General features: G+C 57.8%; 11 protein-coding genes across 11 annotated transcripts; 6 read left to right on the top strand and 5 right to left on the bottom strand.

Annotated features, from left to right (window-relative positions):
- Positions 1–1,673: 1,673 nt before the first annotated feature.
- F5Z01DRAFT_634838 (uncharacterized protein) lies at positions 1,674–3,653 on the top strand (the record flags this gene model as incomplete). Its single annotated transcript, XM_046262093.1, has 1 exon — positions 1,674–3,653. The coding sequence occupies one exon, from the start codon at positions 1,674–1,676 to the stop codon at positions 3,651–3,653; it is 1,980 nt and encodes a 659-aa protein (XP_046119782.1).
- A 224-nt stretch (positions 3,654–3,877) lies between these two features.
- F5Z01DRAFT_516776 (Longin-like domain-containing protein) lies at positions 3,878–5,062 on the bottom strand. The gene is made up of 4 exons (XM_046260398.1): positions 4,865–5,062; positions 4,712–4,794; positions 4,577–4,659; positions 3,878–4,509 (listed from the first exon to the last, which is right to left on the bottom strand). Exons 1-4 carry the CDS (start codon positions 4,883–4,885, stop codon positions 4,103–4,105), a joined length of 594 nt encoding a protein of 197 aa, XP_046119781.1. The 5' UTR covers positions 4,886–5,062; the 3' UTR covers positions 3,878–4,102.
- Position 5,063: 1 nt separating this feature from the next.
- On the top strand, positions 5,064–11,390 carry F5Z01DRAFT_520866 (Sec63 Brl domain-containing protein). Its single transcript, XM_046260407.1, has one exon. It carries the CDS (start codon positions 5,287–5,289, stop codon positions 11,236–11,238), a length of 5,952 nt encoding a protein of 1,983 aa, XP_046119780.1. The 5' UTR covers positions 5,064–5,286; the 3' UTR covers positions 11,239–11,390.
- F5Z01DRAFT_634835 (P-loop containing nucleoside triphosphate hydrolase protein) lies at positions 11,391–12,398 on the bottom strand (the record flags this gene model as incomplete). Its single annotated transcript, XM_046262092.1, has 2 exons — positions 11,391–12,151; positions 12,206–12,398. 2 exons carry the CDS (start codon positions 12,396–12,398, stop codon positions 11,391–11,393), a joined length of 954 nt encoding a protein of 317 aa, XP_046119779.1.
- Positions 12,399–14,588: 2,190 nt separating this feature from the next.
- Positions 14,589–16,291, top strand: F5Z01DRAFT_517893 (actin cortical patch SUR7/pH-response regulator pali). Its single transcript, XM_046260401.1, has 2 exons — positions 14,589–15,174; positions 15,235–16,291. Exons 1-2 carry the CDS (start codon positions 15,046–15,048, stop codon positions 16,048–16,050), a joined length of 945 nt encoding a protein of 314 aa, XP_046119778.1. The 5' UTR covers positions 14,589–15,045; the 3' UTR covers positions 16,051–16,291.
- A 479-nt stretch (positions 16,292–16,770) lies between these two features.
- Positions 16,771–17,676, top strand: F5Z01DRAFT_650354 (uncharacterized protein). Its single transcript, XM_046263160.1, has 2 exons — positions 16,771–17,116; positions 17,177–17,676. Exons 1-2 carry the CDS (start codon positions 16,823–16,825, stop codon positions 17,237–17,239), a joined length of 357 nt encoding a protein of 118 aa, XP_046119777.1. The 5' UTR covers positions 16,771–16,822; the 3' UTR covers positions 17,240–17,676.
- On the bottom strand, positions 17,295–18,012 carry F5Z01DRAFT_672500 (uncharacterized protein; the record flags this gene model as incomplete). The annotated part of the gene is made up of 2 exons (XM_046264820.1): positions 17,295–17,676; positions 17,753–18,012. 2 exons carry the CDS (start codon positions 18,010–18,012, stop codon positions 17,295–17,297), a joined length of 642 nt encoding a protein of 213 aa, XP_046119776.1.
- A 1,394-nt stretch (positions 18,013–19,406) lies between these two features.
- F5Z01DRAFT_619059 (uncharacterized protein) lies at positions 19,407–22,317 on the top strand (the record flags this gene model as incomplete). Its single annotated transcript, XM_046261063.1, has 5 exons — positions 19,407–19,567; positions 19,647–19,701; positions 19,776–20,276; positions 20,345–20,530; positions 20,587–22,317. 5 exons carry the CDS (start codon positions 19,407–19,409, stop codon positions 22,315–22,317), a joined length of 2,634 nt encoding a protein of 877 aa, XP_046119775.1.
- A 901-nt stretch (positions 22,318–23,218) lies between these two features.
- On the top strand, positions 23,219–24,540 carry F5Z01DRAFT_519081 (uncharacterized protein). The gene is made up of 3 exons (XM_046260402.1): positions 23,219–23,684; positions 23,783–23,925; positions 23,995–24,540. The coding sequence occupies exons 1-3, from the start codon at positions 23,451–23,453 to the stop codon at positions 24,356–24,358; spliced, it is 741 nt and encodes a 246-aa protein (XP_046119774.1). The 5' UTR covers positions 23,219–23,450; the 3' UTR covers positions 24,359–24,540.
- A 130-nt stretch (positions 24,541–24,670) lies between these two features.
- Positions 24,671–25,408, bottom strand: F5Z01DRAFT_680411 (uncharacterized protein; the record flags this gene model as incomplete). Its single annotated transcript, XM_046265595.1, has 3 exons — positions 24,671–24,862; positions 24,919–25,113; positions 25,166–25,408. The coding sequence occupies 3 exons, from the start codon at positions 25,406–25,408 to the stop codon at positions 24,671–24,673; spliced, it is 630 nt and encodes a 209-aa protein (XP_046119773.1).
- Positions 25,409–25,705: 297 nt separating this feature from the next.
- Positions 25,706–27,266, bottom strand: F5Z01DRAFT_520537 (chaperonin 10-like protein). The gene is made up of 2 exons (XM_046260406.1): positions 27,133–27,266; positions 25,706–27,085 (listed from the first exon to the last, which is right to left on the bottom strand). The coding sequence occupies exons 1-2, from the start codon at positions 27,142–27,144 to the stop codon at positions 26,003–26,005; spliced, it is 1,095 nt and encodes a 364-aa protein (XP_046119772.1). The 5' UTR covers positions 27,145–27,266; the 3' UTR covers positions 25,706–26,002.
- Positions 27,267–27,334: the final 68 nt, after the last annotated feature.

Raw genomic sequence — 27,334 nt, 5'->3', positions numbered from 1 at the left:
AACATTAGCACATGGCCATATCGGCGATGGAGGACGAAATCGCCCAAGGTGGGGGAGGAGAGTTTCTTTGCGAGGGGAAGCGTGAGCGAACATGACATACCTTGCCAGGACATGGTGATAATGTGAGGGGGGGAAAGACCGTAGCAAATGGGGAGGAAAGCGACGAAGAGCTGTTGTTGGTGCTTCGTGAAGCTTTGTGGAAAGGTTGTGTGAGAGAGTGGCGGTCGGTGGATGAATGGATGGGGTGGACTCGGACTGGAGCTTGTTGCTGATCTGGAGTCCTGGACTGGATCATGTCCACTGACGGCGGGCGGTGCCCCTCATTCAGCAGTCGCGGGACATGATGACATGAGCTCCAGTAGCTTTTGGCAAATTGTGTCACCGCCAGCAGTTTGCGGTGCAAAAGAGCGCTGTAATTAATTATTAGGTCCCCGCCAACGCTTGATGTTTCTGTCACGATACGTATTGTCAACCGTTTATTTGAACTGAGATAATGAATAGCTGTTTTATACGTAGTATCATTGACGACCGTACAAATGAACAGTCCGTATAACCGCCCTCAATTTAGCTATAGGTGAACGCATACGCGGGTTTTACGCACACATAAAAGTGCCGCGCTGTTTCGCGCGCAAAGGGCCTTCGGCTCGGGCCTTGACCGGGAGCATCTTTAAAGTAAGAATCGCTTCCTGTCCACGCAACAACTCAGGCTCTCAGCCGTCTTCTAATGTACCCCAGGGCTGGCGCTCGATCCTATTGCATGCCCTCCTTGCAATCTGTCATGCACGGCGGAAATTTATCCAAAAAGACCAGACCTTGAAGAAGTTGAAGGAGCGAAACTAATATGGAGACCTCATGCTGGCGACAGGATCAGTCGCGTGCTTCCAACGCGCCAACGGCTTCTGGCGCCAGCGATCTAGACTAGACCCTGTGAAGCAGAGGTCGAAATGTCTTGCAGCGTAGCCTAATGAAGAGGCCGTTGCGCTATGTTTCACGGCAGCGCAGCGTCGGACAGGCGCTTGGGCGATCCGGCTCCGGCTCCTGCTCGAGATCTCCGTCCAGTAGAAAGAAGCAACAAATGTCTGGGCGAGCAATCAATTTAGTGGGCTTCTTGACTCGTTGAAGACAAGTCGAGCCCTGTGACGGGCATAAGATGCTGGCAGCCAAAGTGGTCGTGCCTAGTCCTTCATTCTAAGATGAAACGCGTGCCCCGGCCTAAAGACGTTTCTGATGCACGGCAACCCCTGTTTCGTAACCGCACGACATACTATCTCGGACTGCCCCTCAGACCAGACCGCATTCCCCTCCAAACTTACACGCGCATACGGAGTACGTACAGCGCACGCTCGCGCTGGTGGAACAGCTGCCGTCGATGGATTCATCAGGAACCGGGACGGTCGTTTGACGGCACAATTCAACTCCCTCGGCCTGACCCTGGCGGGCGAGTGTTTACGGGCAGGGTTCATGTTCTCTGGTTTGTCTCGGTGCGACGAGCGACCAATATCCATCCTCGCTGTTCCTCTGTCTTCTTCATGCTTCATGCTTCCTCTGTAACATTTGTGGTCCTCTGTTTGGTTCCCGTCTCTCCTTTCGTGTAGCGTTCAATGCTCGTCCACTCCTTTGATCCAAATTCACTTCTCCTTCGTTCGCTTTAACTTGCTATCGCAGTTGGCACCATGCCGTCCGCTCCTTCACCTCCGCATCATCCCAAGCGCGCGAGGGCAACGCTGGACGAACGCCCCAGCAGCAGTTCCGGGCCCGGATTCAGCCAACCTTCCTCCAGACACAACGACTACGACAAGCGTCGGTCAAGAGACGACCTCCTCGTCGGACTCATGACAACGGAGAAGCGGGAGCAGACACAGCAGCAGTATCGCCTTCAGGAACACCATCATCGACAGCAGCAGCAGCAACGATACAAGTCGTTCCACGTGCCCATTCGGGGCGGACCGCCGCAGGCACAGGTGCCGTCACCACAAGCACCCGGCTTCGCGCAGAGCAGCTTCTCATCCCAAGGATCGACTACCCCAATTGCGGACTCGCGAGGTATCGGCGACGCGGGCGCCATTGCCATCGGCATGGCGTTGGGGAGCCCGTCCCATCCACCCCCAGACGCAGGCTGGATACCCAGACCGGATAAGAGTGCCACTGAAAGGACACCGACTGGAACCCGACCTGCGGCAGCGATACCCGAGGAGGAGGCGACGCCCAAGAAGAGTCGCAAATGGGCTCTCTTCCGCAGCAAATCCAAGTCCGCCAAGAAGAAGGACAACGCTTCACCACCGCAGACCTCGGTCAGGTCGCCAGCAACGGCGAGACCCAGTGCCTTGCGAAGTGACACCGTCGATGCACCTCCGTCCAGGTCAGCCCCTCAAGTTGTCCGATCACAGACCGCACCAGTGATGGCGAGCAGTAGACGACCTCAGCCTCCTCAGCCTGCGCAAGCATCCCGCCAGAGTCCCAGGCCGCCACCCAGACATGCCCAGACAACGCCAGCTCCAGCTCCGTCTCCGTCTGCGTACGACGAGCGGCCTGTGCCCGCCGCAGGCCCCCAATTGCCAACTTCGAGGAGTGGCCCCATGCTCGACGTTGAGATACCCGATATCACGTTGGAGCGATATAGTGTCATGTTTGGCCAGGTTCTGATGAACAAAAGACGACAGTCTCGCGACCTTTTGACATCCTCATCCTCCTTGCTGGCGAGGCGGCAGGCCACGCTGGACAAGCTGGCGCCCGTTGCTGGTGAAGCGAAAGCCGCAGAGTTGAGTCCGCTCCAGCCACCACCCAGCAGGGCTCCGGTGACACTAGTCAAGGAGTCGCCTACCTTTCATTTGTTTCCACCATCATCAAGGCGGTCAAGCTCTGCGCAGGCGCAATCGCCTCGGTCTCGTTCCAACACATCCCCAGCGGGTCTCCCTTCACCTGGTCTGCCGTCCGCAGGATATAACAATGGACTCGCCGGTATGACTCCTCCTATGGCTCCAGCCTTGAGGGCGCAAACGCTCCCCCGGACTGCCCACGAGAATCATTCGATGGACAGGTTGCCCAACACCGACAGCCCGGTGCATCGGAGGCCCCAGCTCGCCTCTCGCTTTACACGGCAGCTAACGCCCATCACAACAACCAACACCACGACATCGGCATCCACTCCTGTGTTTGACTCGCCCACCAGTATCGAAGAGTCCGCAGAAGCCGTGCTGAGTGCCACGTATCAACCCAGCGCTAACGACCCGGCATGGGAAATGATCTCCCCGCCCCCCTCTTCCCACGATAGCGATACTCCCAAGAAGAACTCGCTATCCTCCGTCGTTTCGTCCGAGCAGATCGCCGTGGTGAAACCCACCGTGACCGTCACAGACCAGGACGCCGAGGCCGAAAAGGCCCTGCGAGAGGCTGTGCAGGCCTCCATCACCAGGCAGATCAGCGTGTCGAGGGAACAGAGATCGATGCTGGGGTCCATCAGGGGGAGGACTCCCAGGGGGCAACAGGGTTCAGTGCCTGTCGGTTTTGGGCCCGTGGTCGTGTCTGACGGCAATGAGCGACTGAGCGAGACTAGGAAGCTTACACCGAGGGTCGTGCATCCTGGCGACGAGAACACACCCAGGTCGTTCCATACGCACCGTCGCAGTGAGCGCGTGGTCGTCGAGGGTCTGTAGACTCTCAGAGTCTAGCCGTGGCTAGAGATGCAGGTGCGCGTGACACCTTAATAGTCTTTCATTTTCCTTTCCTTTCTCGTATTGGGTTTCGGTTACCCAACGCCTCTCAAAAAGGCACACCATCTCGCTGGCTCGGGGTGAAGAGAGCATGGGCGGCGTTCTCTCTGCATTTTTTGCTATTTCAGGATTAGTTAGGATACCATGACGCGTGGCGAGGCGCACAAGGCGTTCGTGTTGAATCAATAACGGAACGAAAAACAAACATGTCACCTCCACATCTTGCCTGCCGTGATGAATCGTGTGTGCCTTCATTATGTTCATTGATGGTTGTACCACCCTCAGGGACTTGGTCTTTCCAGCGTGAAGAGTGGCGCATCCCAGTATATGCTAATTAATCATGTTCCAAAGACATCGCCCAGGCAAACGCGCCAACGCTCCCAGCCAGCCGTTCACATCAAGACGCAGCATGAGTTCTGCTTCTTGGCCTGCTGGTAGAACATCTTGCTCTGCGAGCTCAGTCCGTCACTCTTGGCGACCAGGTCGTCAATCTTCTCGCCACGCTGCAGCACGCTCTCAATGGTCTTGTGCAGCACAATCTTGGTCTCGTCGAGCTCCTTCTGGATTTTGAGGATGCTGTCGGCCTGCTGGGGATCCTGGTACTTGCTGAGGTACTCGCGCAGCTCGGGCATGGCGATGGAGGGCGTCCCCGTGGCCCAGGCCGAGCGGGGGTTCTTGGTGAGGAACTCGTCGACGACCTTGGAGAGGAGCTGATGGGCGACGAGGGCGGGGTATTGCTGGTCGGAGATGATGATGCCGCAGACGCCCTCGCTGCGACCATAGGCGTGGAATGTGTAGTCTTTTTTTTGGTTTGTTTCGTCAGTCTCGATGGTTCGGATTTTCTCTGGGGATCATGGCCGGCGTACCCTGCTCTTCGACATCCTGACGCTGGCCGGGCCTCGTCCTCTCGGCAACGGTCTTGGAGAAGAGTGACATGAACTCGCCATAACTATGCTGGTCAGCGCCTCGCTGGATGGGGGCGGATGGCACGGGGCACGAACTTGTTGCGCGTGAAGCGCGAGTACGCGCTGAGCTCCTTCTCAGCGACAATCTCGTGCGCCGGCTTCGAGTCGTTGCGGATGATCTGTCCGGAGTTATCGTGTCAGACCGCCCGGTCGGTGGTATCATGGGAGGGGCGCGGGGGGTCGACGTACACCAATGTAGAGGAGCTTCATGATGCCGGTTGCGAGCACTGCGTGGGATAATCAGGGGTGAACTGCTGATCTGGCGCCAATCTCCACCACGATTGTCAAGGAGAGGATGGTGGAATTGGTTGTGAATGAGGAATGATGCATCGGCACAGCGTACGAGGTTGGCCACCGCCTTGGACGTCACCCGCCCGCATCACATGGTTATCGGCATTGTTTAGCGCCCGTTGATGCCTTTAGGGTCTGCCTACCCGGGGATAGAGGATGGTTCCACAACTCTCGACACTGGCAGCTTCACTCCACTCCGAGTCGGTATGACTCCTTGACTTTGAGGTGCTGGTGATTGATAATTTTACAGCCACATAGTGCACGCTCTCCTTGCTCAACAACCGAAGAACCAGGATACTTTGGGCTCGAAATTCTACACCATGGCTTCCAGCAATCTCAGCGCTGCAGAAGCGCAATGGCGGGAGCAATATGCTGCCATGCGCGCTGCGCTCGCCGACCTTAAACTTGAGTCGTCCAAGGGCAAGCAGCCCGTGATCAACGGAGATATTGACGAAACTGACTTTGAGGGTTACTCGTCGGGTACAAGTGGGCAAGACGTCTGGGACTTTATCAGCGACGACGACGAAGACCCTGACAGCAGCGACTATGCCTACGAAGAAGACATTGACAGTCACAGTGGCGCCAACGCAGGGGCCGAATGGTTCGTCACGCGTTGCTCAGAGATCGCAGCCAAGAATGGCATGCCCGCGGATGTATTCGAGAGCCAGGTGGCTAGTATGCTTTCCTCGGGCCAGTCTGAGGAGGAGCTACAAATGCACCTGACTGACCTGATGGGATTCGACGATCTCGATTTCATCATTGAGATCCTCAGCAAAAAGGACAGCATCACGGCGGCACTGGCGGATCAAAACCACTACGGCGAACGCCAGCAGCCCTCGGGTAGATTGCTTAGCAGAGCCCAGCGAGAGGAAGCTCTCCGGCGTCAAGATCTTGAGCACAAGTCCGCTACACTTGCCCCTTCTCAGACGCGCGAAGTCCAGTATCCGCATGTGTACAAAGCCTACAACGCGGGAAACACTCTCAACTACGCCGGCAAGAAGTATGGCTTGCCGCCCGGCAGCGAGAGGCTTCAATTCGACAAGTATGAGGAGTACGCCATCCCTGCTGGGAAAAAGGGCGAGCTTGGCCCTGGCCAGCGGCTTGTGAATATCTCAGAACTTGACGGGCTGTGCCGCACCACATTCAAGGGATACAAGGCCCTCAACCGCATGCAGAGCCTGGTGTATCCTGTGGCCTACAAGACGAGCGAGAATATGCTCATCTGTGCACCCACAGGTGCTGGTAAAACCGACGCTGCCATGCTGACAATCCTGCACACCATTAGCCGGCATGTGACACCCAACCCCATCGAGAACCCGTCCGCAATGGAGTTTGGCGTCGACGCCGACAACTTTAAGATTGTCTACGTCGCGCCCATGAAGGCGCTGGCAGCCGAAATCACGGAGAAGCTAGGCAAGCGCCTGGCCTGGCTGGGCATCAAGTGTCGCGAATACACTGGTGACATGCAGCTCACCAAGTCCGAAATCGTGCAGACGCAGATCATCGTGACCACCCCTGAGAAGTGGGATGTCGTCACAAGAAAAGGGACAGGCGACACTGAGCTTGTCCAAAAGGTCAGGCTCCTCATTATTGATGAGGTGCATATGCTTCACGATGAGCGCGGCGCTGTTCTCGAGTCTTTAGTGGCACGTACCGAGCGACAGGTTGAAAGCACGCAGTCTCTGATCCGCATTGTTGGTCTCAGTGCCACCCTGCCGAATTATGTGGACGTTGCCGACTTTCTCAAGGTCAACAAAATGGCTGGCCTCTTCTACTTTGACTCGTCTTTCCGTCCTGTGCCCCTGGAGCAGCATTTCATTGGCGTCAAAGGCAAAGCAGGAACCAAGCAGTCCAAGGACAACCTCGACACTGTCGCTTTTGACAAAGTCAAACAGATGTTGGAAAGGGGCCATCAAGTCATGGTGTTTGTCCATTCACGCAGAGACACGATGCTCACAGCCAAGATGATCCACGCGAAAGCCATGGAACAAATGTGCACTGATCTGCTTGACCCCATGGGGCATCCGTCCTATGACCAGGCGGCTCGTGACATGAAGTCATCTCGATCGAAAGAGATCCGCGAGCTGCTGCAAAAGGGCCTCGGCATCCACCACGCCGGTATGGCGCGAGCCGACAGGAATCTCATGGAGCGCCTGTTCTCCGAGGGTGTGACCAAGGTTCTCTGCTGCACGGCTACTCTTGCGTGGGGAGTCAACCTGCCAGCTGCTGCGGTCGTCATCAAAGGCACCCAGGTGTACAGTGCGCAAGACGGCAAGTTTGTCGACTTGGGCATCCTTGACGTGCTCCAGATCTTTGGCCGTGCTGGTAGGCCGCAGTTTGAGGATACCGGTATTGGCATGATCTGCACCACGCAGGACCGCTTGACGCACTACTTGACGGCTGTCACCGAGCAGCAGCCCATTGAATCCAAGTTCTCGACCAAGCTCGTGGACAATTTGAACGCTGAGATCTCCCTGGGAACCGTCACTTCAATCCAGGATGCCGTCACATGGATAGGCTACTCGTACCTATTTGTGCGCATGAAGAAGAGCCCCCTGACGTACGGTATCGAGTGGGCTGAGATCAGGGACGACCCAAGCCTGGTGATGAGGCGTCGTACCTTGGCTATCCAGGCAGCGCGCACACTGCAGCAATGCCAGATGATTGTTTTTAACGAGAACACCGAGGAGTTGCGCAGTAAGGACATTGGCCGCATCGCGAGCCAGTACTACATCCTGCACACGAGTATCCAAGTCTTCAACTCCATGATGACCGCTCAGGGGACAGAGGCCGACGTTCTCAAGATGATCAGCATGAGCGGAGAGTTTGACAACATCCAGTCAAGGGACAGCGAGGCCAAGGAACTGACGCATCTCCGACATAATGTGGTCCCTTGCGAGGTGGCCCAAGGCATTGACACGCCCCAGGCTAAGACGAACATATTGTTGCAGTCATACATTTCGCGTACGCAGCCCGAGGACTTTGCGCTGATGAACGACATGAACTATGTCGCACAGCAGTCCGGCCGCATCTGCCGCGCGCTCTTCATGCTGGCTCTGAACCGGCGCTGGGGACACCAGTGTCTGGTTCTGTTGACATTGGCCAAGTCCATTGAGAAGAGGATTTGGCCGTTTCAACATCCCCTCAACCAGTTTGACCTCACGAAGCCTGTGCTCAGCCAGCTCGAGGCCAAAGACAACCTGACCGTCGAGTACATGAAAGAGCTTGACAGTGCCGAGATCAGCAGTCTCGTGCACAACCAGACCGCTGGAAAGAACATTGCCAGGATCCTCAATCACTTCCCTACGGTTCACGTGGAGGCTGAGATTGCGCCACTCAATCGGGATGTATTGCGCATCAAGCTCTGGGTCATTCCCGACTTCACCTGGAAGGATTTCTACCATGGCACCTCCGAGTCGTACTACATCTGGGTGGAGAACTCGGAGACCTCTGAGATATACCACCACGAGTTCTTTATCCTCAGCCGCAGGAAGCTGCACGACGACCACGAGCTCAACTTTACCATCCCGCTCTCCGACCCCCTGCCCAAGCAGATCTACGTCCGCGCCGTGTCCGACAGATGGCTTGGTGCCGAGACGGTCACGCCTGTGTCGTTCCAGCACCTGATCCGCCCCGACACCGAGAGCGTGTACACCGACCTGCTCGACTTGCAGCCGCTCTCCATCAAGGCGCTGAGGAATCCTGGTCTTGAGGAGATCTACGGGCAGCGCTTCCAGTACTTCAACCCCATGCAGACGCAGATCTTCCACACCCTGTACAACACGCCGGCCAATGTCCTTCTCGGATCGCCGACGGGGTCTGGCAAAACGGTTGCCGCTGAGCTGGCCATGTGGTGGGCGTTCCGTGAACGGCCAAAGTCCAAGGTGGTCTACATTGCCCCCATGAAAGCCCTTGTCCGCGAGCGTGTCAAGGACTGGGGTGTTCGCCTGGCGCGTCCGCTGGGCTTGAAGCTCGTTGAGTTGACTGGTGACAACACGCCCGACACCAGGACGATTAAGGACGCGGACATCATTATCACGACCCCTGAGAAATGGGATGGTATTTCTCGCTCTTGGCAGACAAGAGGGTATGTGCGGCAAGTGAGTCTGGTCATCATTGACGAAATCCACTTACTGGCCGGAGACCGTGGTCCTATCTTGGAGATCATTGTGTCGCGCATGAACTACATCGCGTCGATGACAAAGGGCTCCGTGCGACTCCTGGGTATGTCCACTGCTTGCGCCAACGCAAGCGACCTGGGCAACTGGCTTGGCGTGAAGGAGGGTCTCTTCAACTTTAGGCACTCTGTGCGCCCCGTGCCTCTGGAGTCGTACATTGACGGGTTCCCCGAGGTACGTGGCTTCTGCCCGCTCATGCAGTCGATGAACCGCCCAACATTCCTGGCCGTGAAGAATCACAGCCCGAGCAAGCCGGTTATCGTCTTTGTGCCCTCTCGTCGACAGACACGTCTCACCGCCAAGGACCTCATCAACTTCTGCGGCATGGAGGACAACCCGCGTCGCTTCCTGCATATGGACGAGGATGATCTGCAGCTGAACCTGGCGCGTGTCAAGGACGATGCGTTGAAGGAGGCCATTAACTTTGGTATCGGACTTCATCACGCCGGTCTCGTCGAGTCTGACCGTCAGCTTTCCGAGGAGCTCTTCCTGAACAACAAGATCCAGATCCTGATCGCTACCAGTACTCTCGCTTGGGGCGTCAATCTGCCAGCCCATCTCGTTGTGGTCAAGGGCACCCAGTTCTACGACGCCAAAATCGAAGGCTACCGAGACATGGATCTGACAGATGTGCTCCAAATGCTGGGTCGCGCCGGACGTCCACAGTTCGATACCTCTGGTGTGGCGCGCATCTTCACGCAAGACTCCAAAAAGGACTTTTACAAGCACTTCCTCCACACCGGGTTCCCGGTCGAGTCATCGCTCCACACGGTCCTGGACAACCATTTGTGTGCCGAAGTGTCGGCCGAGACGATCATCACCAAGCAGGATGCGCTCGACTACCTGACGTGGACCTTTTTCTTCCGCCGCCTGCACAAGAACCCGTCGTACTACGGCCTCGAGATCTCGGCCGAGGACCACAGCTCCATCGTCGCCCAGGAGCTTGCCAATGAGTACATGATCGACATGGTCAGCAACTCGCTCCAGGAGCTGGCCGAGTCCAAGTGCGTCGAGGTCTACCCCAACGGCGACGTCGACCCCACGCCCCTGGGCAAGATCATGAGTTACTACTACCTCTCGCACAAGACCATCCGCACGCTCGTCGCGCACGCCAAGCCCCGCGGCTCCTTCCTGGACGTCATGTCCTGGATGGCCCGCGCCGTCGAGTACGACGAGCTGCCCGTCCGCCACAATGAGGATCTCGTCAACGAGACGCTGTCGCAGAACCTGCCCTTTGCGGGATCCGCGTTCAACTTGCCCATGTGGGACCCCCATGTGAAGGCGTTCCTGCTCCTGCAGGCGCACATGTCGCGCATCGAGCTGCCCATCACCGACTATGTCGGCGATCAGACCAGCGTGCTCGACCAGGCCATCCGTATCATCCAGGCCTCCATCGACGTGCTCACCGAGCTGGGGTACCTCTCCAGTTGCCTGCGGATGATCAGCCTGCTGCAGTGCATCAAGTCAGCCCGCTGGCCGACTGATCCTGCCGTCACGATCCTGCCAGGTGTCATGCCCGAGACGACCAAGGACAAGTCTACTCTACAGGATCTCGTTCAACTCCCTGCGGGCAAGGTCACTGCGCTTGCCAAGTCGCTGGGCGTCCCGGCCTCGCAGAACAGTCGCTTCGCGCGCGCCCTGTCCATCCTCCCCAATGTCACCGTCAGCATCGACAAGCCCACCGCCACGGGCTTGACCGTCCAACTACGCCGTCAGAACCCGCTGGTCGAGCGCGACGCGAAGATGTACGCCCCCAACTTCCCAAAGTCGCAGACAGAAGGCTTCTTTGTCATCGTCGCCGACGTGGCGCGTGACGAGGTCTTTGCCGTCAAGAGAGTGGGCTGGTACTCTGGGCCGCCGGGCGGCGGCTCGGCGGCGCGGAAGCTGGCACCGGGGAGCAGGCCGTCGGCCCGGGCGAATATCAAGTTGCCTGAATCGACGCAGGACAGAAAGGTGGATGTCCTGGTGGTGAGCGACGGGTACATTGAGCTGGAGAAACGTGTAGAGGGCGTGGAGATCCCCGCTGTCCCCGTGGTGCAGGACGACCTGGACAAGAAGTTGGAGGACGTGGCTGCTGGCACGGCGCAGCCTTGAGAGAGAAAATATGTGTGTAGTCAATCAGTTTGGCACTTCTCTAAACTCCAGAACCATATGATAAACGCCTGGCTCCGTGGAAACCCAGATCCCTCCTCCCATGTCCTTGATGCACACCGAATGCCTTCGCCCACAACGCCTCGAGAATGCAATCAACAGCACTTGTTCTTCCCCTTGCGCTCCGCATAGTCCTCCTGCGGTTGGGCAGCCTGCTCGACCGTGACGGCGGGCGAGAAGGCCGGCGAGAAGAGCCAGGATCGCCTATCCCTGCCCACGCGGAAACTGCCTCGGGCACTGGCGCCCTCAAAGTACCCATCCGGCGGCGGTCCGCCATCCGGTATCCCAGGCGTGAGGAGGCCCTGCGGTGTAGCCGTGGCCATGAGCAGAGCCTGCTGCAATCTCCGATTCTGGTCCACCAGTTTCCGCGTGACGACCCGAAAGACCTCTTCCACGCCCTCGCCGCTCTCCGCCGAGATCTCGTGACAAGCGTCCCAGCCGACCTCCTGGCCCCAGAACCCTGAGCTGCGCTTCGAACCTGGACTGTGCGGGTCAACGCTACTAGCGGCGAGCGCACCCCCGGGGCTTGTGCTCATGAGACCGCCCGGCCCGTACAATGGCGTCGCGTTCGCGGTGGGCGGCGGCGTCCCGCCCTGGCCTGGCGCCAGATGCTCGGCCACGTAGGCGATGCATCGCTCAAAGGGGACCTGGCGCGCACTGGGGTCTTTGGCGACAATGTCGGCCTTTGTGCCGACGACGTGGAGGACGACGTCGCGCGGGAGGTTTCGCCGGAGTTCGGTGAGCCAGATGCCCATCTCGACAAAGGACTGGGCGTCGGTGATGGAGTAGCAGAGGATGCAGGCGTTGGCGCCGCGGTAGTAGAGGCGGGAAATGCTGCGGAAGCGTTCCTGCCCGGCTGGTCTGTGTGTTAGTGATCGGACGCATTCTTCAGCAGTTGATAGGAAAGTACCTGTATCCCATATTTGCAGACGGACAGTGGTGTCCGAGTCGCTGTCGACGACGCGCTTGGTGAGGAAGCTGGCGCCGACTGTCGACGTTGTGGTCGCGGGATTCCAGGCCCCCTTGCAATATCGCGTGACGAGGGACGTCTTGCCGACGCCCTGGGCGCCGAGCACGACGATTTTCGCCTCAAGCGAAGCCATGCCTCTGGTGGGCGGGATGTGTCTGGGATGTCTCTATCAATTGCGTCGAGTCGTCGCAGGCAGTGGGTGGATGATGGATGACGTGAAGAGCCTTATCGCGAGCCGCAGTGGAGCATATCGATGCCAAGCCAGCGCTTGAGGAGGGACTAGAGGATGTAATGGTAGTGAAGGAGGAGGGTAGTGAGGGAGAATAGAAAGGAGGTTCGCTAACTAGACGGCGGCCATTGTGTGAAGGAGTGACTTTGTTGTGCCTTGCTACTGTCGAGTCGAGGCGAGATGATCAGCCCAGTAACTAGGGGGTATCAGTACGTAGCCTCGGCGATCTGATGCGCTCAGGATACCAATCCGGTGGGCATGACAAAAAGACGACGCAAAAGGGTCTTCAGGGATCGATTTTGGCAAAAGCCGCCTCGAAATCCCACTGTCCCCCCAGGGTGATGTACAGAGGCGGGGGATCGTCTGGGACAGTGTGCGTCGAATTGTGACTCTCAGAGTGAGTCAAGCCACGAGTGTGGCTTCACGTGGGTGGGCAGCATGATGAGCCACCAGCGCGCCAGAGGCACGGATCGAGTCAGGCGACGTCATTGAAGGCTCAGCGACTATGGCTATCGAAGCCCGTGGGACCTGTAGATGGTGGCGCTGGGGGGACTGACCGCGATCAAGTGATGCGTGCGCCAAGCATACACCGCTTTGTTCGAGCGAGACGTTGTCCGTAGAGGGCAGTTGTCGACGGCTGTCATGGCGCGCGCCGGAGCAGATGGTCCTAGAGGCAGTAGGAGGAGGTGTTCATCTCCTCAACCACCGGCGAGTCGAGGGAGGAGAAGCGCTGATCGCAGGAGACGGGCGCGTAGGTTGGGCTTGAGAGGGGGAGGAAGTGAACGACGAGACTTCAGTCTCCCATCTTGCCTGCGCGATCCATTGAGGCCAGGCGGGAGAGGTGTATTGGCGACATACTTGTACTAGCCACTGCAGTCACTGCCATATTGTAGGCTGGGCCATGTCAAGTTATTAAGAGATGATAATATAAATGAAAGCTCGAGCATGAAGAGGCTGTTGGTTGATGGCTAACTGGAGTGGCTGACCGCCGCCTCCAGCCTCCAGTCTCCCCAGACGCCGCTACCGCTAGTACCGGACTAGCGGCCAGCCCTAACAGCGCTAGCGCTAGGCTACGTAGTGGGCTAAAAGCCTACCGTCGCCTGACACCTGTGAAAGATTTCAACTATCTCTCATCTGAGTCTTTCTCTAATTATCGCATGTCTTTTTCCAGTCCATTGTACGTGGCCCTCCCTTCATGCTTCATTCCGACTGAAAGATAAACCCTTGAAGATTGATCATTCCTTACAGTCCCCATCCACGGTACCCGCACTCGTCAACCCAGCCTCGGGTGTAGCCGCCGCCAAAATCGATTGATCCACGCGTTGTTTCCCTGGTTGGCCTGGCCATTATTAATGAGGACTTTGTGAGCGCCTTCGATATTGTGGAAATTTGACATTATATCGGCAGGATCGCACAATGTTGCCTACATATGTCTCCAGATCATTGAGGACGATGAGCCAGACACCCAGGTGGCTGTAGGGTAAGTTCTCTATCTCGCTACGTCGCAGGCGCAATATCTCATGTTCACCCACTGTACTCCGTACAATGTCTAGCGAGAGACGGCAAACCTGTGAATGAGATATTCTCGCAAGGTGAGATGCGGATGTGGGTGGCTGGTGACATTCGACCTCGTACATGTATCTCGGAACGATGGCTAGACGGTCGTTTCTGGCCTGTCGCCGTCATCGAGACTGAAGCCTGAGGCCTGGCTATCTACTTCTGTCGTTGCGCCAACAGCCTGGTGGCTGGTCATCTGTGGGAATCAGTCAGAATCCAGAGTCCCGAGACCAGAGTCCATACTCCAAACCCACTGCTTGCCTCTGGCAATTGCCTGATACGCAGCAATGAAGTGGCAGCACCCCATCTACTGAACTGCTTACGAAACCCACCAACCATCCAGATTAAAGTCCAATGGTAAAAGTTGCAAGTTGAAGCATCAAATGAGAGCTGGCTGCGGTCAGTCATGGTCTCATGGACTCATGGAGGCCCCACTGCCCAGCAGGCCCTGGCTCGTCCCGTCGGCAGTCAACCGGATGACGCAACGCCAGGCGCGAGCGCCAGCCAACGACTGGAGCCTGAGCCTGTTCAACGCCAGCACCCGCCCAACAGGATGCCAGGAACTCTTCCCGTCCACTCGACACCCTGGACGCGCTTCTCTTTTCTTGAGGTGGCGCCTGGCCGGACAAGGGGTCGCATTTCCTTCTTTGTCGCTGGCCTGCCCACAAACAGTCTTTGGCGCTGCGGAACGTGGCGTCATGGGCCAAGCGACATCTTTTATGCTGTCTCTGGGCTGGGACGCGATGGCCCACCGGTGTCGTCAGTTGGCATGCCCCCCTATAGCAGACCAGATATCTCAGCTCAGGTATTTAGACGGTGGCACAACCCTCGCGCCGTGTCTTGGAAGGGAGGGAGGCCCTTATCTCGACTGCGTATGCGTTTGCTGCGTTTATTAATTTGTTATTAAGTGATTCACAGCGCCTGCTCAAGTGACGAGTCTGTCAGACCTGAATTCGTCCCCATCGTACAAGACCGCAACGACACACTCGCGACAATGGCTCTGCTCACGCGGCTCCTTGTGCTCATCCCGCTGGTCCTGTCCATCGTGGGCATGGTGCTATCCGCCCTGTCTCTTTTCGCGGGCCACAAGCAGGGCTTCATGGAAGACTACGCTATCGCACGTGTAAGTCCAGCCGCTGACATTGACGCTTCTCCCAGAGCGCATACTGACTGACCCCCGTAGCTCAATGTGTCCATGATGGGACAGGAGCTCCTCTCCACTAGCGACGACAAAGCTGAGGAGAAGGACGACGGTGATGACGGTTTCTTCGACAGCGTGGGCGACAAGATCTCTGACTTGAAGGACGACGTGATCGACTACGGCAACGACCTCCTCGGCGACGGCGTGGACCGCGTGACGGAGGAACTCGGCATTGCGGACTGGTACTCGATCCACGTCATGGACTCGTGCCAGGGCTACTACAAGCCCAACGCGACCGACGCCCACCCCTCGCTCAACTCAACCAACTGCACCGACTCGGAGCCCGGCCAGCGCTTCAACCTGTCCAAGATCCTCGACAAGAAAATGTCCCTGGGCCCCGTCGAGGTCAGCATCAACGACCTCGGCTGGACGCCCGAGGTCCAGGACAAGCTGGACATTCTCAACGACGCGCTCCTCGGCCTCTTCATCCTGTACGTCCTGGGCATGGGCTTCAGCGGGCTCGCCATCCTTGGCTGCATCGCCGCTTTCTTCCTGCCCGAGAAGCGCACCGTCCACCTGGCCAACTTTGTCATCGCCACGCTCGGCGCGCTGTCCCTGCTCGTGGCGAGCATCCTCGTCACCGTCGCCGTGACAAAGGGCGTCGACGAGATCAACGACGTGGCCGAGGAGATTAACATTGAGGTCGACCGCGGCAACAAGTTTCTCATTATCAGCTGGGTCGCCGCCGGCGTGCTGCTGACGAGCGTCATCTTCTGGGCCGGCAAGTTCTGCGTCGCCTGGCGGGCCAACAGACACTTTCGCCGGTCCGAGAAGGGGATGGGCGGTTACCACTCGTAAGGGGGCTAAAAACCAGCCTGCGTGGTCTGTTTCTGCGGATAGAATTCCGTCTGGGGTTCAAGGGAATGAAGCTATGATCTGATGATACCTGGAAACATTAATGTTTCCACTGTAAAACCACTTGTGGAAAGGGGGTTATTTATTGACTGGGACTTGAGCGAACCTTATTTTTGATACCACCCACGTTAGCGATGAGATAGACTATGAATTACAATCCTTGCCTACCTAATACTTCTATCTTTCATTTTTGAGCCAAGATGAATTTAGCAAGGCTATCGCGACGACCGCAGATCATGCATATGCGCCCAGGAGCCAGGATCTCCCCCGCTTGCGTCAGTGGCTTCAGCACTCCGCGGGGGTTGATCTTCACCGCAGCTGGCATCCACACGCCCTTATCAGCAGTCTGTCTCCCTAATTAGATGTTGAGGGCCTCACTACTGTGAGCAGCTCCTCGCCCACGTCCATCCACCATGGATACGCTCAAGAACATGTTTCGCCTGCGCGCGGACCCTTCCATGACGCATGGCTCAGCGTCAGGCCCGTACCAGTCCGAATCCTCAGAGACAGAGTCTCTTCTCGGTCGTGGTCGACGCAAGGCGCAGCATCTCTGGGATGGCTTTGTCGACTTTGCGTTCCAGGGCAATGTGCTCCAGGTTGCGTTTGGATTGATGTACGGTCCCATCCACAGCAGCCACAAGACCGGTATGCTAACCGCAGTAGCCTCGCCTCCGTCTTCACGGACCTCGTCAAGTCCTTTGTCGGCGACATCCTCATGCCGCCCATCTCCATCATCCTGCCGCTCAAGCACAACATTGAGGAGAAGTTTGCCGTCCTGCGACCGGGCCCCGGCTACAACACCACGTCCGGGTACAACACGCTGAAGCAGGCGCAGGCGGACGGCGCGGTGGTCATGGCGTACGGCTCCTTCATCTACCAGATTGTGTCGTTTATGATGATCGGCCTCGCGCTGTACTCCATGGCGCATCTGTACATGCTGCTCTCGGAGGAGCCCATCGTCAAGCGCACCAAGAAGTGCACGTACTGCCGGCAGTGGATCAACGAGAAGGTACTATGAGACTGCCGTTTTTTTTTTTTTTTACTCTGGGATATGTCGCTGATTCTTCAGGCATCGAGGTGTATCAACTGCACGAGCTGGCTCGACGGCCGCGAGGACAGAGTGCAATACTGAAAGTGCACAAGAGCAGCGTGTATCCAAACACCAATGGGCGATCACTATATACTATTTACAGCAGGGCGGCCGCACCGACCACGACCGCCAGCCCAGCAAGGAGCGTGCTCTGTCCAAGCTGGAGACCGGCGTTGTCGTCATCTCCACTATCACCCGTCTCCGTGGGTGTCTCCTCCGCATCGCCGCTTGTCTGGGACGGCGTCTCGGTGATGGTCGTCTCCTTGGTCGCGGTGCTCGTGGCGGTAGTCGTCGCCTCGACGGTGCCCAGCTTCTCCACGCCTCCCGTGACGGGCACGGGCTGGTACAGCTCGCTGAGTCCCTCCAGCGTGGCCGTCGTGCTTTGGGAGAGGGTCGTGCCATCAGCCACGCCGTTCTGCATCACGGTGCAGGAGAGGACGTCTGCCTTTCGGTCTTCGTCGCAGCTAAAGTCCTGGATTCTAGATTTCCTCCTGTCAGCGTTTTCTTCTTCTTCGCTATCCCCTGGGAATGGTCAGGGCAGCAGCAACAACGTACATGGTACCGGCGTAGCCGTCTTCAGGCAACAGGGTGAGCTGGGCGCTAAAGGTGCCGTCGCCCTGGATGATGGTCTTGGGGACCAGGCCGCAGCTGTTCTGGTCGTCGCAGTCCATGGCGAATGTCGTCAGCGCGTCCTCGACGGCGACGACGGACGCGTGCACGGCCTCGGTGTCGCTGCCCATGAGCATAATGTCGACGGTTGTTGTCTGGGCGGCGACAAGGGTCGCGAGACCGAGAATAGCGAATCCACGAACCATAGTGAGAAAAGGAGTCAGTTGAGTGAGCGACAAAAGTTGGATTCCTGGTTCCTTGGGCGTTGTTCGAGATGGAAGAGCAGGAAGGATGGATGAGTCGAAATCATGCAGCCTTTGTTCTTCCAGTCCGTGACGCAGGGATCATGGTCTTGGCTGTCAGCAAGCTTGGCGCAATTTGGATGGAAGTGGTTGCATTGAGAATCAGGTTCAGCTGCAGGATTTGCTTGTTCTAATTATTTGTGCATATTCGAGACCACCATTCACCCTGCATCGTAGGCCTGAGCGATGATTCACTAGCAAAAGTTTGGAACATGGCGTATTGCACTTTGCCAACGCTGCCATCACATGGTGACACGGCAGAGCGTCACAAACGCCACGCATCGAAAGGGGAGAGTATTGATCTTGGCGGTGAATCCTCTTGTCGGATATGGGGGCCTAGGTGATGGTGAGCACGTTCGAATCATGGATATTACAAACTGTCAGACTCGAGTTACCAACCGACAAGTGTGGCACCAACCCGACACTGTCTATCTTAGGCTAATTAAGAGCAGTTTTTTTCAAAGGAGGACATGGAGACTCAAAAGCTTGGATGGCTACTTATGGAGTACCTCACCTATAGGCTATTTCGCGCGACCGAGTATGGAGCAGCGCTAAAGACTAGGAGCCCACCCTCGTCTACATCTAGCTGCAAGGGACCACGAGCATGCTGCATGATTCATCGATTTCTTCTTCGGACAACAACAGTGGCAACCGCAGGGAACCATATACGTACCGGTAGTACCTTTCTTGTTGGGTTGTCGTGTGGTGTTCAATTGGTAGCACGCGTGCTGGGTGGTTATTGAAAGAAAAGTCTCCCGCCGCTTGTGAAGTAAGGCTTGGTCTAATAGTCCAGCCCAGTCTTGGTCTCAAAAAGGGACGAACTACGCACAGCGCTACTGGTAGCCTGGCTTCATGTTCGCAGCACTACAGTACCTGTTGGAGTTTCAGTTCTCAATAGCGGAGTGTCGCCCGAATAGCTGGGCTTGCAGGATCCCCATGCGCAGGATCTGTTTGGCCAGTCCCAGACTCCCAGCAGATCCAGCCCGATCGCCAAGACAAAGGAGGGTCATGGCGCTGCCGGCTACGCTCCTGATCGGGCATTGGCGCAGATAAAGGCCCAGCTGAGCGACTCTGGGGTCTTGTCTAGACTACGTTAGAGTCTTGCGCCATCGACTAGTATGTCCGCCATGGAGGAGACAAGAAGTGACCCAGAGAGGAGTTGCGGGCTGAATGGCCGAGGTTGATCGTTGGGTCGGAGATGTAGTTGGGAAATTGTGATATACTGGTGGTTGCCTCGTCCAGATCTCATGTCTCCAGTCCACTTCCCGTCGTGTTGTTGCACCCCCGAGACCTCGACAATGTCAACACACGACCACCTCGCCCCGTACCAGGCGCAGATCGTCCCGCAGAGCTACAGCGTCGGCTTCGTCGTGCTGAGTTGCCTGGTCAGCTTCGTCGGGGCTGCCTCGACGCTTGAGCTGATCAACCGTCGTACTGGATTCCGGGGATGGTTCAACAAGTCCGTGGCCTCTTTCTCTTCCCTTCTCTCCTCGTGTTTCTCTTGTCAAGTGCCTTGGGCCACTAACGCAAAGGGACAGCCTCCTGCTCGTAAGCTCGGCCGTGACGATGGGCGGCGTCGCCATATGGTCCATGGTATGTGCGTGGCGCGCGCGCATGGCGCTCATCCTGCTCGCTCGGATCCCTTGCTGACGGCCGGTGGTACGTAGCACTTTGTAGCCAACCGGGCCATGGAACTCGCGTCCGGAGAGCCAGAGATGCAAGTCTCGTACTCCCCCGGCTTCACCGTGCTCTCCTTCTTTGTGCCGATCCTCGTCCTCCTGGCCGCGTTCACGGCCGTCGGCTCCAACGATCACATAGCCTGGTGGAGGATTGCCGTGGGGGGCACCATCTGCGGCGGAGCGGTCTGCGGCATGCATTATCTCGGCAACGCCTCCATCGCCAACTACCACTGCGTCTACAACGGCGTCAACGTGGCGGGCTCGGCCATCATTGCCGTCGCCGCCAGCACCATTGCTCTCACCATGTTCTTCGTTTTCCGGTCCATGTGGGCCAACGCATGGTGGAAGCGCATCCTCTCGGCCGTCATTCTCGCCAGCGCCGTGTCGGGGATGCACTGGTGTGCGGCTCTTGGAACCGAGTATAGGTTGATTTCTCTCAACAAGGGGGCAACCGACCGCGATGCTATCGTCATCGTCGTCATTTGCCTGGTGGGTTCTCTTCTCCTCGCTCCATCATGTTCATGTCTGTGTCATTGCTAATCTGCTGCTCCGACCAGGGACTCGCTGCCTGTCTCATCGTCGCTGGATTGGTCACTCTCAAAGCCAGGAGTATGCGCAAGTCGGCCCGTACAGCGCAACAGATCAACCTCGCTGCGGCTGTCTTTGATAAGCAAGGGCGGGTGTTGGTCGACACAAATGGCCTCATGCCCAGCATGGTTGTGACGGATTCGTTTCTCGAAAAGGTGAGACGTATTCCGGCTTTTGATGCCAACCATGAACTAATAAACTTCGCGCCCAGGATGGCAAGAGTGGATTCAGCGTGTCGCATCCACTGTTCCTCTGGATGTTCCAGGCGTCGAGAAATTGGGCCAGCATCTCGAGTCTGATAGGCGGCATGAAGTTGCATCTGAGCCAGCTGCCGCACTCGGGTCGCGGGAAGAACGACGGCAGCCTGGGCATCCATCTCATCAACCATCTCGGCGAGCTGATGGACGATTACAATGTCATATTCCGCGAACTCTTCTGCGTGGCCGCACTGACCTTGGCAGAACGGCTGGGGGAGCCGCTCCCGTCCACCAGAGTGTTGTGGGATGAGATCCTCGCCACAGGCGCCAAGAATGAACGTGAGCCAGACTCGCCCGCCAATACGACTGATCTAGCGGAAAAGGGAGGACTTGGGCGCCCACAAGAACATGGGCGCGGTCTGTTGATGTTCTTGGTCCGGCGTGTGGAAAGCGATCGCGAGGCTGACCGCCTGGCCGCGGCAGGGTACCGATTCGCCGACGTGCGTCAAGTGAGTGGCTTGATTCGGTCTGGAATGCAGATACAGTCTCCAGATGTTGAATCCAAGTTGCGAAGAATGGCCACATGCGCGGTCCAGCACTTGGAGGAGTGCCCCCTCGCTGCTGTCAGTCTGGGCTTCTTTGGCGTCAAGGCGAGCGTCGACAGGTCTGGGTTTTACCTGCTCGCACAGAAAGGGGCCCTGGATTTGCTTCCATCCGCGAGTCTGCCCGTGACCAAGCTCGAGGCGTGGCATCAGGACGTGTTGAAGCGGTTCGACGGCATGTCCGTGTCCTACATCCTGCATGCCATGGCCACTCCCGCAGCGGAGGAAACCATGGCGCCGCGGGAAAAGGCATTTGCCAGCCAGTTCGCCAGCGCCATACAACGGCTGCGCAGCACCATCCAGGATCCCTTGTTCGACGATGCGGTGCTGACAGCAAGCCCCCTCCCCGTGCCACACCTCGACCACGCCGGCATCGAGACCACCAGAAAGCTTTTGGCATTTCGACTCCTGATTCCACTGCACAGGGCGATAAGCAGCCCCGGCTGCGAGCTCACCCCCCTCAGTTTATTCAAAGTCCGTCAACTGTCACAGCAGCAACGGTTGGAGTTTGTGCAGGGTGTCCACCGGGAATTGGGGCCCTTTGTCAAGAATCTTCCAGACGATGCGGCTAGACGCGAAGAAAGAGAGCAGCGTAGCTGGTCAACACGCTTGCGAGGCACGCTGCCGGAGCCAACGTGGGCAAAGGGCGCCCCTATGGAGGTAGTAGACGACGACAAGCTCATTTCGACAATATCGCATCGGCGACTGTCGTCTTGCCGATCGCTTCAAACGGATTCCACGGCGGATCTGTGTACTCCCGGCGGCCGCGGCCGAAGCATGAGTTTGGGAGCTGACGACGACAACGACGACAAGGCCGCGCCACAGCCGTACAGCGGCATACTGGTGTCGCAGGAGGTGACAGTCCACGATGAGGCCGAGGACATGGATGCAGTGCACGTGGACTACGAGATGTACGAACACGCAGGTCGGTCGCGCACCAACACTATCTGGAACCCGGCGACAAGGTCCCGCAGACGAATCACGTTGGGAACCGAGTTGAAACCAATCCGGCCGGGGCAGACGCGTGTGCTGGGAGGGCGGCGAGCAGCCCTTGTTGGTCACTCGCCGACCTTTGTGGACGTGTTGTTTGCGCAGTGTGTTGCCAGCCATTCAATGGACACGGAGGAAGGCGTCTTTGGTTAGGTTCCTGTTGTGCGGAGTATAATTAATTAATTAATCAGAGCCTTATACAACCGCCAAGAGTGAAATCCTGAGAATTTGCTGCTAGTTTGCCGTCGTTTGGCTTGTACGCTCCCATTTTACATAGTAATTACCTGGAAAGGGGGGAATATCAGGTCACCCGACAGTACCTTAGGCAGCAGATCACGATGCGACAGGCCCTGCAGGGTAAGCATGACGACTGGAGGGATTCAAAACGTCTTGGCCTGGCCATCTCAGGAGGAGTCAGAAGCAAGAGAAGAGAAGAGAAGACGGGCAATGGCATCATCCAAGCCCGACGCACGCCAAGAAGACATTTTGGCGGGACATTTCACGGACGCCGCGGTGCGCCGCTTGGCACGGCGCGGCTGCCCGCATGACCCAGCGACTGTCGACACAGACAGTCTGACAGCTTGATGATAGTTGAGCACAGTGGATGCATGTGGATTGACAATCTGCGCGCCTCAGACATGAATGGAGGCAGGCCAAGCATGGTCGTGTTCACGATGAACGACGCTCTCTCTCACTATTACCTTCCGCTCTCGCCAGAGCGCTGCTGCGAAATTCCAGAGGATAAAAGAAAGACGGCGGAAATGAATCAAATGTCTAGGCGCTTGGCTGGAAGGGCCAAATGTCTTGGCACGGTGCCGTGAGAGCGTACAGAATGACTGAAGCTCACTGAACCCCCCCGAGGCTTTGGCCTTGGCACTTGGCCTTGGCACTTGGCACTTGGCACTTGGCGTCGTCGTCGTCGTCGTCGTCGTCGTCGTCGACCCTCGCGGTCACAGGAAACATTTCTCTGCTTTACCCTCCCCCATCTCATCAGCTCTTCTCATCCTCCCTTCTCGACCATGAACAGCAGGTCTGCTTCCCTTTCGCGTCCTCCTGCCGCCGTCGCCGTCGTCCCCCAGCAGCACCAACAACCCACGACTGCAGCCATCACCACTGACGCCTTCCACCGGGGCTGAAAGAAGGCTGAGACTCCAGTCGTCTTGACCAGCGCACGGCTCCCTATACATGCAAAGTACACCCGCACACGACAGACAGCAGACGCGAGCTACGTAGAACCAAACTGTGTTCGGCTGTATCGGCGACGACGACGACGACGACCACCTGCCATGCGCTCCACCCGTCCATGCGGGTCCCACCGCTCTCGACATATCCAGCTGCTCTCCTTCATTCTCTTCGCTCTGGTCTTCCTGGCCAGACCAGTCTCGGCTGGAGATGCCAGCGGAGACGACAACAGCGACAATGGGCCCGCAGAGACGCCCACACCGACGACAGGGCCCATCTTCCTGCCTCACTACGATGCCGACGACTGGGACCTCGTGAGGGGGAGCATCATCTCAAAAGTGCGTACTAGACGGGACACGGTGATCCAAATGGAGGCCTGCGGCCTGCGGCCATGGAGGAGCCCTGTTGGCTAACGTCGGGACCTCCCTCCCTGCAGAACGAGCGCTTGAACGAGACGACGTACACCATCTTCTGCCCGACGCAGACGCCGCCCGCCTGCGAGATTGACATGGACTTTCCGTTCATCGTGGTCTGCGGCGAGAGCACGGTCCGTTTCCACGGCACCGTCACCTCGACATAGTGAGTCTTGGACCCGGCCGCAAGGCGCTGTGTGTACTGGAGGACAGACAGGGCTGACCCAAGACCTAGCACCGTCAACGTGGAATGCGAGTTTAGCGAGACGACGGAGGTGACGTGCTCCGGCTACTCCAGCTTCGCGCCCGACTACTCGAACGCACCCTGGACCGGACCGACGGAGCTGTCGTGGACGTCGACGCTCGAGGGCACCGGCGTCGAGTGGGGTGTCCTCACCATGGCCGACAAGCCCACGAGGACGGCTGACTCGCTTGGCATGACCATCACGACGGCCTCCCAGGTCTTTGCGTCCGGCGAGCAGTACTACATCCCCGAGGAGACGGACAAGCCTGACGCGGCCGCGGGACTGGTCGGCAGGATGTATGCGTACGCAGCCGCCCTATGGAGTGGCGTGCTCGGCCTGTACCTGTTCCTGTGAACAGACAGGACACATCCAATATGGCAGCTGACCGGCGATATGCATTACTGGGGCACTACAGAGCCCCATTTGAACGACTCACGGCCGATACACATACATACACATACACACAACAAGCATCATTGCATGGAGCGTGGGAACCGGGAGAAGACGAGAGCGTGCGCTGGGAACCAACATTTTTGTTATTAATTATACCCCCCCCCCCCCCCCCTCCCGGATGGCGTTTGGGACGCGAGATTGAATGAGATTGGCGTTGCATTTCGCACACGGTCTGGCCCTCCTCGTGCTCGTTGTGTGAATTTCGATCTGATATCATGGTAACGTGTATCCCCCATCCACGACCAGGTTCGCCCCCGTCATGTAGCTACTCGCGTCGCTCGCCAGGTAGACATAGGACCCCTTGAGCTCGGGCGCCAGACATAGTCTCGCACCGGGGATCATGGAGAACCACTTGTCGCGCCACGCCTTGGGATGCACGTCGAGCATCTCGGTCGCGATGAAGCCCTGGCGAGTTACATGTCAGTCAGCATCCTTTTCTTCATGTTTTAGCAGATACCCACCGGGGACACGCAGTTGACGCGCGCAAAGTCGGTCCACTCGACGGCCAGGCTCTTGGCCAGGTGGATGAGCCCGGCCTTGGACGCGTTGTAGGCTGCCTGCGTCTGCGGGACGTTGACGAGGATCCCGCTGACGCTGGCCGTGAAGATGATGCTGCCGCGCGTTTTGTTGCGCGCCTTCATGACGTGGGCCGCTGCCTGCGCCGTCCAAAAGGCCCCGTTCATGTTGACGTCCATCATCTGGCGAAACTTGTCCTCGGGGTAGTCCTCGGCGGCCGCCATTCTCGGACGACAGGGCTTGGGTCAGGGCGGCGATCTCGTCCGGCGTTGTGCTGGAGTAGGTGAACCCGACGGACGCGCCGGCTTCGAGGAGGCCACGAACGACTTCGAGACCGATACCGCGCGATCCGCCCGTGACGAGAGCCGTCTTGCCCTCGAGGGAGAAGTGTGATAGCACGGGGGCGGTTGGATTGGGGTGAGCTGCGAGGACCATATTGACTGAAGTGGAGGGGCAGTTATTGGGGATGTTTGCTCATTCTGAGCCTCTGAGGACAGTCTTGCTCATATACTACAGATTGCCTCCCGGCTCTTGCAATGCGGAGTCGTTGAAGGCGCCTCCGCACTATGTGGGCGACAGGGCGACAGTCGACCGCCGCGTGGACTCTGGACCCAGTCGCGGATCATGATGGCACTGACGGACTGACGACAGGATTAACGGAGATGCCTACGAGTTGAATGGGCAAAGTGTCCACATCAACTGACGCTGGCTTTACGCGCATCGGGTTATGATCATATACGACATGGTGTCACTCACGTAGACTGGCAACTGGGACATGTAAAGCAATATCTTTCTATTATAATGGGAGATATTGTCAAGCATACCGCATCTATTATTGAGCATACCTAGCGGGGGTAAGTAGTTATAAAGAGACTATAAATAATCGCAGCTTATGAATACTAGATTATATTAAATTGAGCTACGGGGTAAGGAACCTCTACGCTATATGTTTACTATACTTGACTCCACCGGGTATGCTCAATAACAGATATAGTATGCTTGATAATACCTCCCATTATAATTCAGCCCCTACCCCTGAACACCCTCAATCACAACCTTGAGAGTGTTCTCCCCCGCCTGCTTGACCAGCTCAAACGCCTCCTCCGCCTGCTCAAACTTGAACCGATGGGTGATGAGCTTGCTGGGCTGGACCTTTCCTCTCGCGACCAGCTGAACGGCCTGCGGGTAACAGCCCGTCGTGTACCGAATCGAGCCCTTGACGGTGAGCGCGCGGATACACGCCGTGGTAATGGGGAACACGACGTTCTCGCGCCCCATGCCCGCCTGGACGTACATGCCGCCCTTCCTCGCGGCGAAGATGCCAGCCTGGATGCACGGCTCGGCGCCCGTGCACTCTAGCACGACGTCGGCACCCTCACCAAGGCCGTACTGGGCCACAATCGCCTCGCCCACCGCCCGCGCCGCGTCGACGGGGTCGGTACCCTTGGGGGTGCGGGTCTTGTTGACAAAGACGTGGTCGGCCGCAAAGTCACGCGCAAACTGGGCGCGCGACTCGGATATGTCGACGCCAATGACCTGTGCCGCCCCCGCTGCCTTGGCGACGGCCTGGCACAGGACGCCAATGGGTCCGCAACCGAAGACGAGGACGGTCTGGCCAGCCCTGAGGTCCGCGACCTTTGCGATCTGGACGGCGACGGCGACGGGCTCGACCAGGGCGCCGTCCTCGGCGGACATGTGCGCGGGGAGAGGGTAGACGTAGTCCGAGGCGACGACGTAGTACTTTTGCAGGGTCCCGTCGTGGGGGGGCGTAGCGGCGAAGACGGTGTCGGCGCACAAGTTGTAGGCGCCGGCGCGGCAGTGGTCGCAGCGACGGCAGGGGACGCCGGGCTCGATGGCGACGCGGTCGCCGACCTGGACGTTGCGCACCTGGCGGCCGACCTCGGTGACGGTGCCGGCGCTCTCGTGGCCGAGGACAATGGGGCTCTCGAGGACAAAGTCGCCGATGCGGCCGCGCTGCCAGTAGTGGACGTCGCTGCCGCAGATGCCCGTCTGCTCAATGTGGACGCGGACGTCGTGCTCGTCGCGGAGCGCGGGGACGGGGCGGTCCTCGAGAGACACGTTCTTGACGGCGTGGAGGACAAAGGCGCGGTTCTGGGATGTCAGTGTTTGTCTCTGGATGATGGGTGGCCTTGACGTACATTCTCGCTCATGGTGGCGGATGATGTGGTGAGAGGATGAGAATGATGAAGCCAGCAGTCGACTTGTCTGTGTCTGATAATCAAATGATTCTTTCCATAGCTTAATAACCCCGCGCGGGGAGACAATGATTCTCCAACTCTTGGTCTGTACAGATACTGCAGAGCCCCTATTTAGCTCTGGGGTGACAGGAGGCCGTTGCGT

This window comes from Emericellopsis atlantica, assembly GCF_019669845.1.
Source record: "Emericellopsis atlantica unplaced genomic scaffold F5Z01scaffold_8, whole genome shotgun sequence".
Classification (NCBI taxonomy): domain Eukaryota; kingdom Fungi; phylum Ascomycota; class Sordariomycetes; order Hypocreales; family Bionectriaceae; genus Emericellopsis; species Emericellopsis atlantica.
Note: the sequence above shows the minus strand (reverse complement) of the source record. Positions and strands in the feature narration are given on the sequence as shown.

Excerpts from the sequence above, each read along its gene's own strand:
- F5Z01DRAFT_516776 (XM_046260398.1), bottom strand. The coding sequence starts at position 4,885 with ATGAAGCTCCTCTACATTGGT. Across the intron at positions 4,660-4,711 it reads TCGCGCTTCACGCGCAACAA|TTATGGCGAGTTCATGTCAC; the intron begins GTTCGTGCCCCG and ends TGACCAGCATAG. Across the intron at positions 4,510-4,576 it reads TCAGGATGTCGAAGAGCAGG|ACTACACATTCCACGCCTAT; the intron begins GTACGCCGGCCA and ends ACCAAAAAAAAG.
- F5Z01DRAFT_520866 (XM_046260407.1), top strand. The coding sequence starts at position 5,287 with ATGGCTTCCAGCAATCTCAGCGCTGCAGAAGCGCAATGGCGGGAGCAA.
- F5Z01DRAFT_517893 (XM_046260401.1), top strand. The coding sequence starts at position 15,046 with ATGGCTCTGCTCACGCGGCTCCTTGTGCTCATCCCGCTGGTCCTGTCC. Across the intron at positions 15,175-15,234 it reads AAGACTACGCTATCGCACGT|CTCAATGTGTCCATGATGGG; the intron begins GTAAGTCCAGCC and ends TGACCCCCGTAG.
- F5Z01DRAFT_650354 (XM_046263160.1), top strand. The coding sequence starts at position 16,823 with ATGCCGCCCATCTCCATCATCCTGCCGCTCAAGCACAACATTGAGGAG. Across the intron at positions 17,117-17,176 it reads GGCAGTGGATCAACGAGAAG|GCATCGAGGTGTATCAACTG; the intron begins GTACTATGAGAC and ends CTGATTCTTCAG.
- F5Z01DRAFT_519081 (XM_046260402.1), top strand. The coding sequence starts at position 23,451 with ATGCGCTCCACCCGTCCATGCGGGTCCCACCGCTCTCGACATATCCAG. Across the intron at positions 23,685-23,782 it reads GGGGGAGCATCATCTCAAAA|AACGAGCGCTTGAACGAGAC; the intron begins GTGCGTACTAGA and ends CCCTCCCTGCAG. Across the intron at positions 23,926-23,994 it reads GGCACCGTCACCTCGACATA|CACCGTCAACGTGGAATGCG; the intron begins GTGAGTCTTGGA and ends CCCAAGACCTAG.